The sequence below is a fragment of the Equus asinus genome, chromosome 21, assembly GCF_041296235.1.
Source record: "Equus asinus isolate D_3611 breed Donkey chromosome 21, EquAss-T2T_v2, whole genome shotgun sequence".
NCBI lineage: Eukaryota > Metazoa > Chordata > Mammalia > Perissodactyla > Equidae > Equus > Equus asinus.
The window spans coordinates 43849597-43864860 of NC_091810.1; the positions used below are offsets into that span (position 1 = coordinate 43849597).

Genomic DNA, 15264 nt, shown 5'->3' on the forward strand with positions numbered 1-15264 from the left:
CATCCTGAATTTAAAGTGATATTGGGACATAAAAATGGAAGTGATCAACAGGTGATTATGTATATGTGAAAAAGGTCAAGTGAGTAAAAGGAGATAAAGGTTGGAAAGGTACCTGCATAGAGGTAAGAGCTGCAGAGACAGATCTCAGTCCTCCTCCTGAGGATCCATATGGATGAGGAAAATCTCTCTAGGACAGAGTCATAGGGGGAAGAACCCAGTTATGGGCTGCAGGAAGATGAAGAATTTGCAGAAGAAACAGGAGAAATAGGTTCCCAATCTAAGGGGAGCTTCAGAGAACCAAGGGAGGTGTTGGTTTTTAGGAAAATGGGAGGTGGATTTAGCCCCACTCACCCATTAAACTGTGTTTCCAAGAGACTACCTAATGACAAGGGAAAGTTCTCATGATCATATATTGAAAACTGTTTAGAAAATTGTATATATCATCACAATTATACATACACACACACATAGAGAGAGAGATGGAGAAATTATAATAAAATGTTTAAGGTGTTTATCTCCAGGTGGTGGGATTTGGGGTGATCTTATCTGGAAAAAAAGCCATCATTTAATCTTAAATCAAAAGAATAAATTTTCATATCTGTATCTTTTAGATTCTGTACAATGAGTGCGCTTTATTCTTATTATCAGCAAAAATGTTATTTTATTGATATCAGTTAGAAAAAGAAGAATAACTGACATATAGGCTACATTGTCTCACTTAATGCCCATAAACATCTAACAGAGCAAGCAACATGGTCCCCTGTTTCCAGATAAGGAAACTGAAGCTGAAAGAGATTAAGGAACTTGTGTCAGACGCGTGGTAAGTAATGGAGCCATGATTCTAATCTGGTGACTTTTAAGACACTGACTACATATACATAGTGAGCTAGAATGTTACTTCAGAGGAGGTGACAAAGTTGTGGGAGGGGGCGGTTAGCTGTGCAAACTACACTTTAAGAAAAGACACTTGGCGGGAAGGAAGGTACCAGTAGCCTGCAAGAGTAGAGTTTCCATGGGATACCAAGAATAAAAAGCAATTTCCTCTTGCTGAGTGTGGACTGGTGGTGGAGAGTTGGAGGCAGGTGTGGAGCACCTGATAAGAAGTTTGACACTTCACCAGCCAGGACGGGCCAAGTCAAGTTGTGGATAACAAGACAGCCTCTTACCTCGTGGTGTAGCACAGCAAAGATTTCTACCTTGCTTTTGTGATGTGAGTTGGCCTTGGGCTTCATTGTGGTCACTCAGGGGCTCAGGCTGAAGGAGACATCATCTGAAACATGCTTCCACAGTCATCATGGCAGGAAAAGTACAGGTTGGGGTTGAGTACTAGTACTTAAATGCTTCTACCTGGAAATGACAATGATTTTACTGGCCAAAGCTGCACCCAACTTAAAGGGAGAGGGGAAGTATGGTCCCACCATGTGCCCATCAGAAGGGGAACTGGGATGTTGCGAACCAGCCTAATGACTACCACAGCAGAGAAAACATTTCTCACTTTTTAATGCTCCTGCTTGGTAGCAAAGAAAACAGTTTGCAGAACTGTAGAACAATTAACAAGGGAGGTACTATGGGCACCATCTAGGAAACTGAGACTTCAAGAGTCAGGTGATTATCTGCACAGAGTTACAGAGAGAAACAGTGGTTGTGCAAAGACTAAATGGTGTATGTGAGTCCAGTGCCCCAGGTGGTCTTCAGTGTGCAATACTCACTGGCCAGGGGCACATGAATTAGGAGGAGTGGGAGGCCTTGGCCTGGGAGGCTATGTCAAGACTCTGCTTCCAAGGTGTTGCAAATAGCAGTCCTACCTCATACTAGGAGTTATTGACGTTGGAAGCCAATGGCATCTCCATCAGTAAAAACTCGGAATTACATCTCTCAAGTGCCCAGGTTTCTCCATGTGGTTATTGCTGAAATGACCGGGGCAGACTGTGAGTCATTACTCTAAAGTATAATTGTTAAAGTTGGGTTAATATAAAACTAGCTGGTGCCTGCCCCAAGCAGTCAGTTGGCAGGTGAACTAAGAACCTGGAAACCCAGCTGAGTAGCTCTCTGTGTATAGGTTGCAGACAAATATCCTGGATACTCTTCCTCTTCTCTGGGTTCAATAGTATATTTGAAATAAAGAACAGTTTATGAAAGGAAATGGGGTCACAAAGACAGAGGTCATCCCATATGGAGGATCAGACAAACTGTATCTGAGTTAGCACTGGAATGACCATAATTCTGATCTTTTTTACACTGTTATTCAGTGTCTCAAAAATAGGGAAAAAAGGAAGAATAATAAAAATTATGCTTCAGCCTCACCAAATATTGCTTTGTAGAAGGACTTTGTCATATTTATGACATTCTGTGAACTTATGTGAGAAACTAAAAAGTTTGGTTGCTTTTAAAATTTTGTATATTTGTAAAGTTGAAGAATAATGCAATTTATTCTGCAATTAAACAGGTGTGGTTCTGTGGCTTTTATAGGTTATCCATTATATTCCTTGTTTTTTAAACTGTTTTTGTTTTGGCTTTGATTTACGTTACGTGGTCATCAAGTTTCCTCTTTTTATCAGGGCAGAATGGAGAGTTTTCTCAATCTTAAAAGCTTGTAATTTACTTTGGATGTGAACTATAATGCTTATTCTGAATAAATTCCATGTAAAACTGCAGAAATTGTGTAGAAAGTCTTTATGAATTGGAACTTAACATGTCATTGACACATTTTGAAGGGTGTTCTGTTGACTTTAGTGATGGATGACTCCATTCTGCCAAGTTCAGCTGGAAGGGGTGCCTTAGAAACCCAAACATCAACTCTGGAATCTAGAAACTTCCTGGAACCATGGTTTTAAATCAGCAGGGTGAATGCAGCCTGCATCTGTGCAAGGGATGGCATTTCACCAGCTTGCTCCACGGAAGTCTCTGGAAGAGAACCATAAACACCAGCCCTCTTTGTTGAGTGTTGGCTTTTAAAAACCCTCGATGGTTTGGGGAGGATAGGGGCTTGCCATGGGGCTCCCTGGTCCCATTTTTTGGGACCTGGCTGAAAACCCTGGATATCTGATAGTCTGGCTTATTTCTATGCTGTATTAGCACCCTATAAAAGTTACATGTCATTTATTTCAAGTTTAGAACCCTCTCAAACTTCAGGGGCAAACCAAACTTGAACCTTTTGTGGCTGGAATTCTGTTTACCTTTGGCCAAACCTTACTTCCTGAATGTGAGGCTGGGAGGTGAGGTGAAAGGGGGCTCCTGAGGCCTCTGGGACATCAAATCGCTTTTGCCAAACTAGGCTTTGATAGGTTAAAACATGAATGAATCTGAACCACGTAGATTAACTTCCTGTCAGAATACTCTGGGGCCTATGCACAAAAGTATATTGTGCCAGGCAAAATGCATTTTGAGTGTTGCCTTCTGCCAACCGTGAGGCAGTGTCTGAGATTTTCGCCAAACACATGTTGAGAATGGGTCAAGACACTCACCTTCCACTTCTAATAAATATATTCAATAATTTCTACAAAGGTAACTGAATGGGGATCTTGGAGAAATATGGACATTTCTTGTGTTTGAAACTTTTATTTTTAACCAGTGACAAAGAAAGAATGGACTCCAAGATACAGTGCCCTGTTCAAGGACGGCTATGGTTCCTTTGTGTCTGTTGTCAGAACACAGGCTAGCGAGGAATGCCTTGTGCTTTAATGAAGGAGAAATAACACACTGCCATCCTTGTGCCTTTCAGATAGAGGAACTGATGAATGCACTGGAGAAGACCAGACAGGAACTGGATGCCACCAAGGCTCGCCTTGCCTCCACGCAGCAGTCCCTGGCTGAAAAAGAAGCACACTTGGCCAACCTCCGGATAGAAAGGAGGAAACAGCTGGAGGAGATCCTGGAGATGAAGTGAGTACCCATTTTTGCTTTCCTAGTCTCTCTTTTCTAACTTCTCGTTAGGGATGGAAAAGGGAAGGCTAGAGAAGATGAAGAAAGAGCTTGGAGAAAGAATAATTTAGCTAGCACTTGACTAGTCATTTCCAGGACTATACTTCTAATTTTTTAAAATTATAGCTTCCATGTTCCAATTTGCACATTTTTCACATCTGTTATTTTAAAAAAATCCAGCATTAGATTTTGTGCATCTGTGTTTTGTGGACGGTGCTGTTCTGTCGCAAAAGTCTGAGCTGGCCAAGTGACAGAGGCCTCGTTAAGCACAATGGTAATTTGAGCACTGCTCAGAGTTAAGTGGAAACTTTTCCGAGGAGGTATTTCCTAATTGTGACTATAACTTTGCTAATTATATTCTTTTCACTTGTATACAATGCCTGGCTTGTGCTGGCTTTCATAGAGTCTCAAGGTTGGCACCTCTTTGTTTAGAAAGCAGGACTCTGATTTGCTGGGCTGATAAAAACAGGCTTGAAAATCCTCCCTGTCTATCCCCAACCCCCACTGGGGTAGGGTGGGTAAATCGGGGGAGACTGGAACCAATCTCTTTCTTTGATTTAATCAATAAAGTGCGGCTGCGTGCTGGGCAATGGTCATTCCTGTGGGTCTATGACACACCCATCTCTTATTTCATTCTCACAGTGAAATAATATCATCATGGAAGAACATAGGAAAGAAAATTACTCAAAGATTTTAGAAATATTCAACTGCTATGGATCTGTTTCTAAAGAAGTAGGCAAGAAGCAGCCTTGCTGTATAAGTTTTAAAATGAAATAATCACTAAGATATAATTTAACTCCAACTTCCTTCCACAATAAGGGGAAACGCAGATAATTATGGCATCTTAAGCCTGTAACATAGACTTTGAAATTGGTGGCTAGGTATAGAAGAATGACCTTATCCTGACCCTGCGAGTCTTACACATGGTTAACATTAAGACCAGAAAGTTTAGATCATGGAAAATTCGGAATGAAATATTTTGAAGGATTTAATAATGAGGACAAAACTTTTATTCTTCGTCAACTACCTCAGTTTCTCCAAGACGAAAGAATAGGTAATGTTTTTCACATATAAACTCTTAAGTTTTCCTAATAAAAGATGATATTATTTATCCTCCGTTTAGAGGTGAGAGCACTGCAACTCAGAGAGGTTTCAAGTAATTTGCTAGAGGCCATCTGGCCAGGATTAAAACCAAAGTCTTCTACCTCAAGCTCCCTTTCGACTACCTCATTTTCTCAAGGAGCTTATGTGAACTCTACCAAGCCTGGAGCAGTTGTCTGTTTGAGTCACTGTAGTAATCATGCTGCCTAGAACAGTGCCTGGCGTGTGGTAGGAGCTCAATAATTGTTGAATGAATAGATTGGATGCTGGAAATTGGATTTTCTGTAGCTGAGAAGAAAAAATAGATCAAGCATTCGTGACTTTGTTACCTTGATCAAAATTTGTTAACAATACCGGTACACTGATTCCATCACCCTTTACTCTCTTCCATTCACCTGTCCCACTTCTGCCTCCTTGTGTGTTGTTGTGTGTCGAGTTCAGCCTAATTTCTCTGATTGTTCTCCAGCTGGTCTCCAGTTAACTCTACATCTCCTGGAGTGATTTATTATGCCATTATAAGGAAACATTCATTACTTCCTGTTTATATAAAGAGCATATACTTTCAGTGTTTGAGAGAACAAGTAATGGCGAAGCATGCTGGTTTGGGAGTCATCAGATCTGGGTTGGAATCCTATTGCTTCCAGTTGGTGGCTGTGTGACTTGGGGGAAATGACCTTAACATTGCTCATCCTCTGGTTTCCTCCTGTAATGAAGTCCGTGGGGTGGTTGTGAGGAGAGCCACTCAGAGGAGGGCTTGGCACTCAGAAAATGATAGATGTGTGTAAATGGTGCTATCAGCCAATGAAAATATGTCATTTGTTTAGTATACTTTGTGAAGAGTATCATTTATCTAAAATTTGGATTTATTTTTCTAAAACATATAAACCTTTTCCATGTGTATGTTTTCCCACTTAATTTCATGATTTCAGATAGCACCTAACTAAGACCTCTTTTGGTGAATTGCCACATTATTGCTGAAGTGCTTAATCTGCTGCCACTGCAAAATAAATACAAAATTTCTCTGTTAATTCCTTTGATAAAAGTAACAAAGCCCTGCTTCATTAAGCCCAATATGGACTCCATTCACTGTTTAACCAGCCCAGACCCCCATTATGGCCTCTTTCCTGGGATGAGGGGGACACAGGTACAGGGCAATTCTATTGACTGAGAACCCCACCTAGATTCATCAGCCACTTGGGCTGTTCAAGTCAACCAGCTGGTTTGATCGGTCTTGATTTTTAAGCAGAGCTGACATATTGGTTACTTGACATTAACTGAGGTAATGTAAGTTAGTGGGAACAGTCAGATGGGCATATCATCGTCAGTACTTACCATCACTCTGTGCCAAACATTGTTGTTGGTTTTCTTTCAACTGGCAGGTGTCACGCAAGCAACTTTGGCCAAGTCTACCCAATTTCCAAACTCTGATGGGAATGGAGAGGCTGTGTGGTGTTAGAGGAAAGAAGGGTAAGGCAGTGAGTCTAGAGAAAGGAGATGTGACCTCTCAACTCACCTGTAACATTAAAGGAGATTGCTCTCTGGTTGCCTCAGTTTTCCCTTCAGTTTCCTGGAGGTGATAATACCTGCCTTGCCTGCTCTACAGAATTATGGTAGGGACAGGATTTTAAAAAAAACGTACTGAATTGAAATTAATACAAGCCAGCATATGTGAAAGTGCTTTGAAACATAAAAGGGGCTTTTGAAATGAGGTGGCATCTGTTAAATTTGTTGCAAAATCAAATGGCACAGAGTTTTAGAATTGGAAAACAGCTGGGTCCCACCTCCCAGCCTGCATAAGCCAGACTGCTGTCCACCTAATCACTAATAAGGAATTCACTGGACCCTGGTGAATACCATTCCCATTGGAAGTCATGGTGGTGGTTCACGTTCCATGGCTCTTACAGGTAGCTCATTTGTCCTTATATTGAACTGAAATAGCTTCCATGTCATCTTCCCACTTGTCTTGGTTTTTGTTCCAGAGCTACAGAGAATTCACCTGCATCACATCCACAGGACAGATAACCTTTTAGATATTTGTTTGGGTAATAGTGTTCATTTTAGAAAAAAAAAATGAAGAAATATGGAGAAGCACCATTAAAAAACAAAATCACCCATGATCCTACCACGCAGAGATAGACACTGATGGCATTTTGCTGTATACCTTTACGAATACTCTTCACTTTTAACAAACTTAGGTCATACTTTCGTATTTTGTAAATCCTGCTTCTTTTGCTCCCTGAATGGTGAATACCCTTCCATGTCACAAACAGAGAATTGTATCATCTTTAGTTACTGATTATACTGTTTTATAGGTTTATCCCTTTATTGGACATTTACTGTGGTTCCAATGTTTTGCTAATATAAACAATGTTTTGTTAAGCATCTGCTGTTTAATTTTATTTTATTAACTTACTTTTAAATAATTGTAGATTGTTACACAGTTACAAGAAATAGTACAGAGAGGTCTCTCGTATGCTTCATTTATTTCCCTCCATGGTAACATCTTGCATGATTATAGCACAATATCACACCAGGAAATTGATAATGGTACAATTTACCGACTTTATTCAGATTTCCCAAGTTTTACATACAATCATTTATGTGTGCTTGTTGGTATATTTAGTTAATATGCAATTTCATCACATGTATAGATTTGTGTAACCACCGTCACAGTCAAGATACAGCACTGTTCCATCATTACAAAGATCTCTCTTAATATATTTTTTTGGTGAGGAAGATGGGCCTGGAACTGACATCTGTGGCCAATCCTCCTCTTTTTTTCCTTGAGGAAGATTAGCCCTGAGCTAACGCCTGTGCCAGTCTTCCTCTACTTTGTATGTGGGATGCAGCCACAGCATGGCTTGATGAGTGATGTGCAGGTGCGTGCCCGGAATCGGAACTAGTAAACCCCGGGCCACTGAAGCTGAGCACGTGAACTTAACCACTGTGCCACTGGGCCAGCCACCGTCTTGATACCTTTTCATAGCTACACCCACAGCCCAGCTATTTCATTTTTAACCAGAGTTTTGTTTTGTGTTGTATCATTTGGGGACATGTACTACACTGGTCTACGTTTTTCCATGCCATTCTTCTTGGGCAGGACAGGGCATTGTCCTCTTATTTTAAGTATTGCTTGCTTCCTCTGATTTAAAGATTTCTCATGAGTTGATTTTAGTTTATTTACAGTGGAATTCTCTTTGGAATTGCATATCTAGAAGCTGTCATGTGGTATGCCTTCAAAAAGTACTTGAGGAATGAAAGGATAAATTAGTTTAAAGACTCATAAATATTCTTTGAGCATCTACTGTGTGGTAGGTACTGTTTTAGGTGAATGAACAGAAAAATCCCTGATCTTATCAAGCTTGCATTTTAGTAAAATGAGTGAAGGAAATGAATGAACAAATAAATAAGCAAATAAATGAATAGTTAGATAAATAAAGTAGTTTCTTGGGGCCAGCCTGGTGCATAGTAGTTAAGTTTGTATGCTCCACTGCAGCGGCCCAGGATTTGCTGGTTCGGATCCTGGGCGCGGACCTACACACCACTCATCAAGCCATGCTGTGGTGGCATCCCATATAGAAGAGCCAGAAGCACTTACTCTAGGATATACAACTATGTCCTGGAGCTTTAGAGAGAAAAAAAAAGTAAAAGAGGAAGATTGAAAAAGCTAACAGATGTTAGCTCAGGGCCAATCCTCCTCACCAAAAGGCATTCCCTTAAAAAAAAGAAAATTCAGTGCCTTTATTACAGGCTGTGCAACTGTTTTAAATAAATAAATAAATAATTTCTTGTGCAACCAAAGACGTTTGGAGTCCCTCTTAGAAAGCTATTTCCAAAGGTAAGAACCCTCATGGTTGTTGGGGGTAAAGAAGGATGTGAAAAATGCAATCTACCTTGCTATAGTCTGAGAACCCTTTTAGGGACCAAGGCCCAAGGAGGGCCTTTGACTATATTTCGTATAGGATTCTTCCCTCCATCACCTCTTTCTTCGGTTTGATCTCTATTGGTTGGTATTCTAACTGCCAGTCATTATTCCCCCCCTGGAAGGAGCTAACAGATCCCAACCATATATTTTCATAGAAGAACGTAATATTCACCTTCCCTTATGTATAAGATTATTCTTTTACTTAAAAAATATCTAAAACCTCTTGCTAAAATATTTTGTAATGGTTCATCTTTGTTAGATTTGCTCCTATTTAAAAGGGATTTTATTAAAATAATATTAAGAACATCATTCTATATGTTTGGTTTTATTAATGCCAGTTAATAAGCTTACATTCCAGTAACCAAAGCTCAATTATTTAATTTGTGGCAGGTGAATTTGATATCTGTGGCTAAAAGGAATTGAAGGTCATGAGGTACAGTACTTAAAATCTATCTGTGTGCATTTGCTCGAACGATTTAAACTAGCATAGTAATTTAATAGGCAGACAGGCAGGCTAACTGATCTTTTCCATTTAGTATTAAATATTGAATGAATAAGAGTTTTGAGAGCTGGATAATAGTTACATAATTTGGAGTGGGTATTTTAGGCTTTTTGTGGTGATTTCTCGTACTCATGTTATGTAAAGATTTTAAGGGGACCTCTACATTTTTAACTCATCTAATGATGCTGTGAGATCCATCTTAATTTACTGGGTTTTGTTGTATTTTAGACATCTTCTCCAGATAGCCTCGAAAGCCTTTGTATACACTGAGCTGTTTTAGGAAGTTTACAGTGAGGTAAGGCAGCAGCTTATTCCAAGGCATTATCCTGTTGGCCTCTTTGATCTAGGATCCTTTTTGAGAGAGCCACTCATTAGGTAAGTACCCTTCAAAGGAGAGGCAGGGTGCAGAAAATGATAAAATCAATTTATTCTTTACTTCATGCCAACATGAGAAAAGACAAATCACATTTCTTTAGGGAGGAATCCTGAGTGCCTGGCAATTTGGGAAGGATAAATGGAGCCTGGGAGAGGAGTTTTGAAGGCAACTGTTACTTAAAATTGATAAACTCAGTTGCAAGGGGGTTATATCATCTTACAGAGATGTTATGGGGATTGAATGAAATTATGCATTTATGAGAAAGTGATTTTTAAGCCATAAAAGGCCATATCTATAATGTTATGTTACGTATTAATGTAGCTTAGATAAACCCATTATAGCTAGCATACATTGATCCTATCTTCAAATTCCAGTTGGCCTTATGTTTTCAACAATTTTCTTTTTTGCTACAATGCAATTCTTTCTCTAACCAATGGTTTGTTTAGAAAGATTTTGATATGTCCAATTTAAAAAATATTAAATACTATGGTAATGTGTCCTAGAACTTCCCAGTTTGTCTGTTTCTATTTGTCATCTGCTCAGTTCTGAAAGGTAACTGAGTCAGCTGGAACATTGATGCAGCCTGGGGCAGCTCTCTGAGTTACTTGCAATGGTTGAGGACAGGTGGCGCAGAGAGGGAATGAATGTCATGAAGAACTGCTCATCCAACATCAATTATGGCTTGAGCTGCATTCAGTCACATCAATGCACAGTTGCTTACCATGCATGATTTCTGTTTCCTTCTTTCAATCCTGAAGTTGGTGGCTCAGAGTCTTTAGTGGAAGTGGCTGTATATAAAGCTTATAGTAGGTACCTAAAAGTTGACTACCTCCTTTGGGGTAGTGGAATGATCTAATTAGCTTTGAATGCAAGGAACAGAAAACTCCACATTCCTAAAGCTTATTCAAGTAGCTCTGTAGTCACCAGGGACACACACTCCTTCTGTCTTGATGCTTTGTCATTCTCAGTGTATGGCTTCCACCTCACGATGCAAGATTTTTGCCTCAGCTTCAACTGTCCTACCTACATTCCAGCTGGCAGAAAGGAGAAAAAGAAAGGAGCCTCCCTGCCCTTTGAGTTGCACATACCATCCGTTGACATTTGACTCATGGACGAGTTCATTCAATAAATAGTTGGTGAGCATCCGCTGTGTGCAAGACTATCCTGTGCTCTGGGCACTGATCTAAGCACTGTTCCAAGTGAAGAGAAAGGGTGAAAATCCGTCCACTGATGCAGCTTACATTCTAGTAAGTGCAAGAACTAGTGCTGGGGAAGGCGCCCACTGGCCAGCATTTGAGTCACATGGTCACACTTAGTTGCAAGTCAAGCAAGAAACACACCCTTTAGCTGGGTGGCTGTGTCCTGCTAATATTCAAGGAACCCAGCACCAAGGAAGGGGCAAATGGGTACTGGGAGCAATTATCAGTCTTTGCTGGAATAAAGTTTGAAAAAATAATATGTCAACTGATGTTATCTCACTGAGCATTTAAAAACAACTTTGTAACTACACCTCTAGAGATAGTATTCCTAACAGACATTTACTCATATGCATGTATATTCAGTATATATCTGAGTTCATTTCTGGGTGCTAGGGTTGGCAAACTATGGGGGAGTCATGCGGTGAGTGAACAGGTTGAGGGATACCTGTAAATCTTGTCATGCTTGCGATAGCTAATGAGTGAGGGACGTTATGTCTAGAGAAGGTCAAGAGACAGATGCTTTTGTCAACTATTAAAGGGGTGACACATAAGAAAAGAAGCGGACCTGATTCACGCTACCTCAAAAGACTGTGCTAGAGCTGGGGTGTTATTCACTTTCCTTCAGTGCTTTGTAGAACTTTATAGCTGTGGGAACTCTGTAGCCTTTTAAGGTAGCTCCTGAGGTTTGTCATCAAATCCTGTGGGAGGAAAAATCGCCTGTTATGGGTATATGGAGGGAATTCCCATTCCCAGGGAGGGGCCAGTGGGGTGATCTCCACAGTTCTTTCCAATATAGAATTCTATTCACAATTCCACTGCCTAAATGCACTGCAGCATGGATAATGTTTAGGAGATGTGGGAATCTTCTTTGTTCTTTCCCTCGAGGAACTCTATTTAAATGTAGAAACTTGCCAAAAGACAAAAATGACCACTTGATTTAGGGTGCTTCCCTTTTTAATAGGAGCACAGTAGAATTTCCCTGTATTTTTGTACATTGCATTGATCTTTCATACAACTCTTTGGATGTGAACTATGTGAGCCAAGCAGAAATATGTTTCACAAATTATTATAGGGGAAGAATGAGTGGTTAAATTACATGTCAGATAGAATCAAGAGCCCATCGTTCTTCCTGCCTTAAGGAATGTACTATCTCTGATTAAAATGCCTTCTGAGAATTAAACTCGCCCAGGCATATCTACCATTCATTGCCTGCAGACGTTGGGCGATGGGATTAATAGGACCAGTGCACATTTACTAAGTGCTTATTACATGTCAAGAAGGGGCTCTTTCACCCGCATGTTGCTGCTACCTCCTGTGAGGTGGGGAGTATTATTACCCTCACTGTGTAAACGTGAAAACTGAGACTCAGACGCCTGGAACTCAGTTATAAGTCTGTTTGACACTGTAGTCCGTGATCTGCACCACTGAGTACACTGTCTCCTAGTGAAGAGCTCGGGATGTCATGGTACGAATTTCAAGTCTGGAAATGGCGGGGCCAGTTTTGATGAAATAGTAGAAGACATTGGGCAGATAGGTGGTTCTTCCTTCTTGCCTCAGGGGAGCGGGACCGCAGGCGGGGGTGATGGTGAGAGGGAGGGGCCAGGAAGAGGGCTAGTTGGAGGAAGCCATTCAAGTTGGCTTCTTTATCTTAAAACAAAAAAAGGGACACACTGTCTTCTGGCAAAAAACATGCACTGTGTGTATAGGTTTAATAGTGAAAAATGTCAGTCAAAAGGGCCCTTGGCCTGGTGGTTTTTAATGGAAATACAAACATTTTCTGAGCTAGAGCAGTATAATCTTTCAGCTTAAATAATCATAATCAGCAGTTAAATAATCTAAATGCTTGTGAATCGTAGAGCTTAAATAATTCCAAGCACCATACTTCATGTTATTGCCATCGTCACAGCAGCCCCATGGGAGACAGGGAAGGTTAACCATTAAAAAGGGGAAAGAGAAATGTATGGGCCTTCCAACCTCCTAAAGCATGGCAAGTCAAAGGGGGCAGTTGTGGTCCTTGTTCCAATCCAACAGCAACATCCTGTTGGAGGAATTTCCTTAAGTACTTGATCTAACGCTGTGGGAAGTGCTGCCAGGTTCAGCCCCAGGAGGCAAGGGACGGGCAGCCACCTCACTCAAAGAGAAACCAAGGGGCAGAGAGGATAGCCAGGGTCATACATCAAGTTCTGAAACAAGAATTCTCTGGTGCAGTGAGCAGGGCTCTTGGGACTTGAGTTCACAGCCTGAATCTGCCAGTTATAGCTGAGTGAGCCCAGGCCAGCCTGATGCCTTCTCTCCAGCTGTGAACACTGCTCTGGACTCAGATGACCATGTTAATAGTCTCCGATTGTCTAAAGCAGTGGTTCTCACCCTGGGGGCAATTTTGTCCCCTAAAGGACATTTGGCAAAGTCTGGAGACATTTTTGGTTGTCACAACTGGAGGTTGTCACATTTTGGATGTCACTACTGGCATCCGGTGGTAGAGGCCAGGGATGTTGATAAACATCCTACAATGCACAGGACAACCTCCCCAACAACAAAGAATTATCCAGCCCCAAATGCCAAGAAAGCCGGGGTTGAGAAACCCCTAACTAGCCTTCCCCCACTTTGTTTTAGACTGATGTTTATTAAACTAGGGAAGCGAGAAAAGCTTTGCAGGGTCTCATCTCTGATTTAACTTGACTTATTTTCAAAGAGGACTCACAGATGATGGGTTTTCCTCACTCAGGATCATGATCTTGGCCCAGAGGGTTGTTGGTCTGGGAACTTCCCATTTTGTGTCGATGAGTTTGACCTTTGGACTCTGGCTTGCTTTCTTGGGACTATAGACCAGTTCACCATGTAGCTCCCGAGTGGAATTGGCTCAGGTCTCAGATCAAATCCCCAGGAGACTGTGCTCCTTATGAGATATAAATCCTGGCTGAGATCCAAAAGACCCGATCCATCAATGCTTACTGCTCAGCCGACCGTGCAATCCTCTCCAGCTGCAGTATTCCATCATTCTTTAACCTGTGGCTCTCTCTTGTCCTCAGTTTGCCTAACCATAAATTAAGGGTATGAACTTGGTCAGTCCTTAATTGGACAGTCCTCTAGCTAGCCCTAGAAATTGATGCCCCTTTTATGCCCTCTCCGTTTTTGTCCTTCCATCTGTTCCTTCCTTCATCGCATCCCTCTAAGTAGCTAGGCCTTTTCCTAGGGAACCAGTTCTTACAATGGTCACTTAGAGCAAAAAGGATAGAATAAAAATGAGAACACTGCAAAGGTGGGAGGAAGGATGCCAGAGCAGGAGCCAAGGGCATCAGTGGGAAATAGACTGTTGCCCAGATACCAGCTGCTTGCCAGAACTGTGAAGGGCAGGACTTGGGGCACCACCCAACTTGGAGAGTTTCTCTGCCTCCCTGTAGTATCTTCTGTGTGAGGTAAAATATAGTCCAGATAATATTAGATATTACAACCCTGAGGATGTAGAGGGTTAACATCAAGATATGCATCCACGTCGGAAGGGGACATCACAAAAGGCTCCAAGTCAGCGAAGACCTGTAGGGTTATAGGGTGAGGTATAACAGGGAGGTGGGGAGGCTCTGAATGCTCTTGGTCCCTGGGAAGCATTTACTAGAAGTCTTTTGAGGGAATGCTGATGAAAAGTATTCTCTGCCTTCTGCTTGCTGCCTCTTCCTCCTTTCCCTACCTTATCCACTCTCCCTTCTTCTCTTCCAGCCAATCTCCCTTCTTCTTCCTCTCTTCCTTCTGTCTGTTACTTTTCCTCACCTTTCTCTCTTCTTCCTTCCCCCTCCCTTTCCTATCCCTGTTCTGATGCCCTACAAAATGCTGGGATTCAAAATATTTTCCACATTTTCTCAACATAATGATTGTCTTGCTAGACTATAATTTTGGCTATTGGGCAGGAGGCAGACCAAGCACCTGGGAAGCAGTGTGTGTGTGTCTGTGTGTGCATGGACACCTGTATTTGGGGGCAGAGAAGGGGTTGGCTCTGGCAACCCTGCCTGGAGAATGAGGTGTTGAGGGGAGACCACTCAGTTCCTCAGGAGCAAAGCGGTAGAGAACTACAGCCTGAAGCCAAGCCGCCAGTTAAGTACAGCCAAAGTCTTTTGTTTTCCAGTCACGGAATTTAGGAACCAACGGATTGTGAAAATTGAAATGCAGTGTTTGACTTGATCTTTGGGTTAAGCCAATATCCCTGGGATCTTAATTCGAACCTGCAGGATGCTGTGGCCAACTTTGA

The 15264-nt window shown here is 41.5% G+C and overlaps 1 protein-coding gene across 7 annotated transcripts in view; it reads left to right on the forward strand.

The window, feature by feature from the left end:
• The window catches only part of ERC2 (ELKS/RAB6-interacting/CAST family member 2), a 912338-nt gene that overhangs the window by 538664 nt on the left and 358410 nt on the right, over positions 1-15264 (forward strand). For all 7 annotated transcript variants that reach the window (XR_011496408.1, XR_011496409.1, XR_011496406.1 and 4 more), the window contains one exon: positions 3722-3882. Coding sequence is in view for 3 of the 7 variants with exons in the window: in XM_070492831.1 (XP_070348932.1) it covers positions 3722-3882 (161 nt within the window). In the remaining 4 variants the exon portion in view is untranslated. The remainder of the gene's footprint in view (positions 1-3721; positions 3883-15264) is intronic.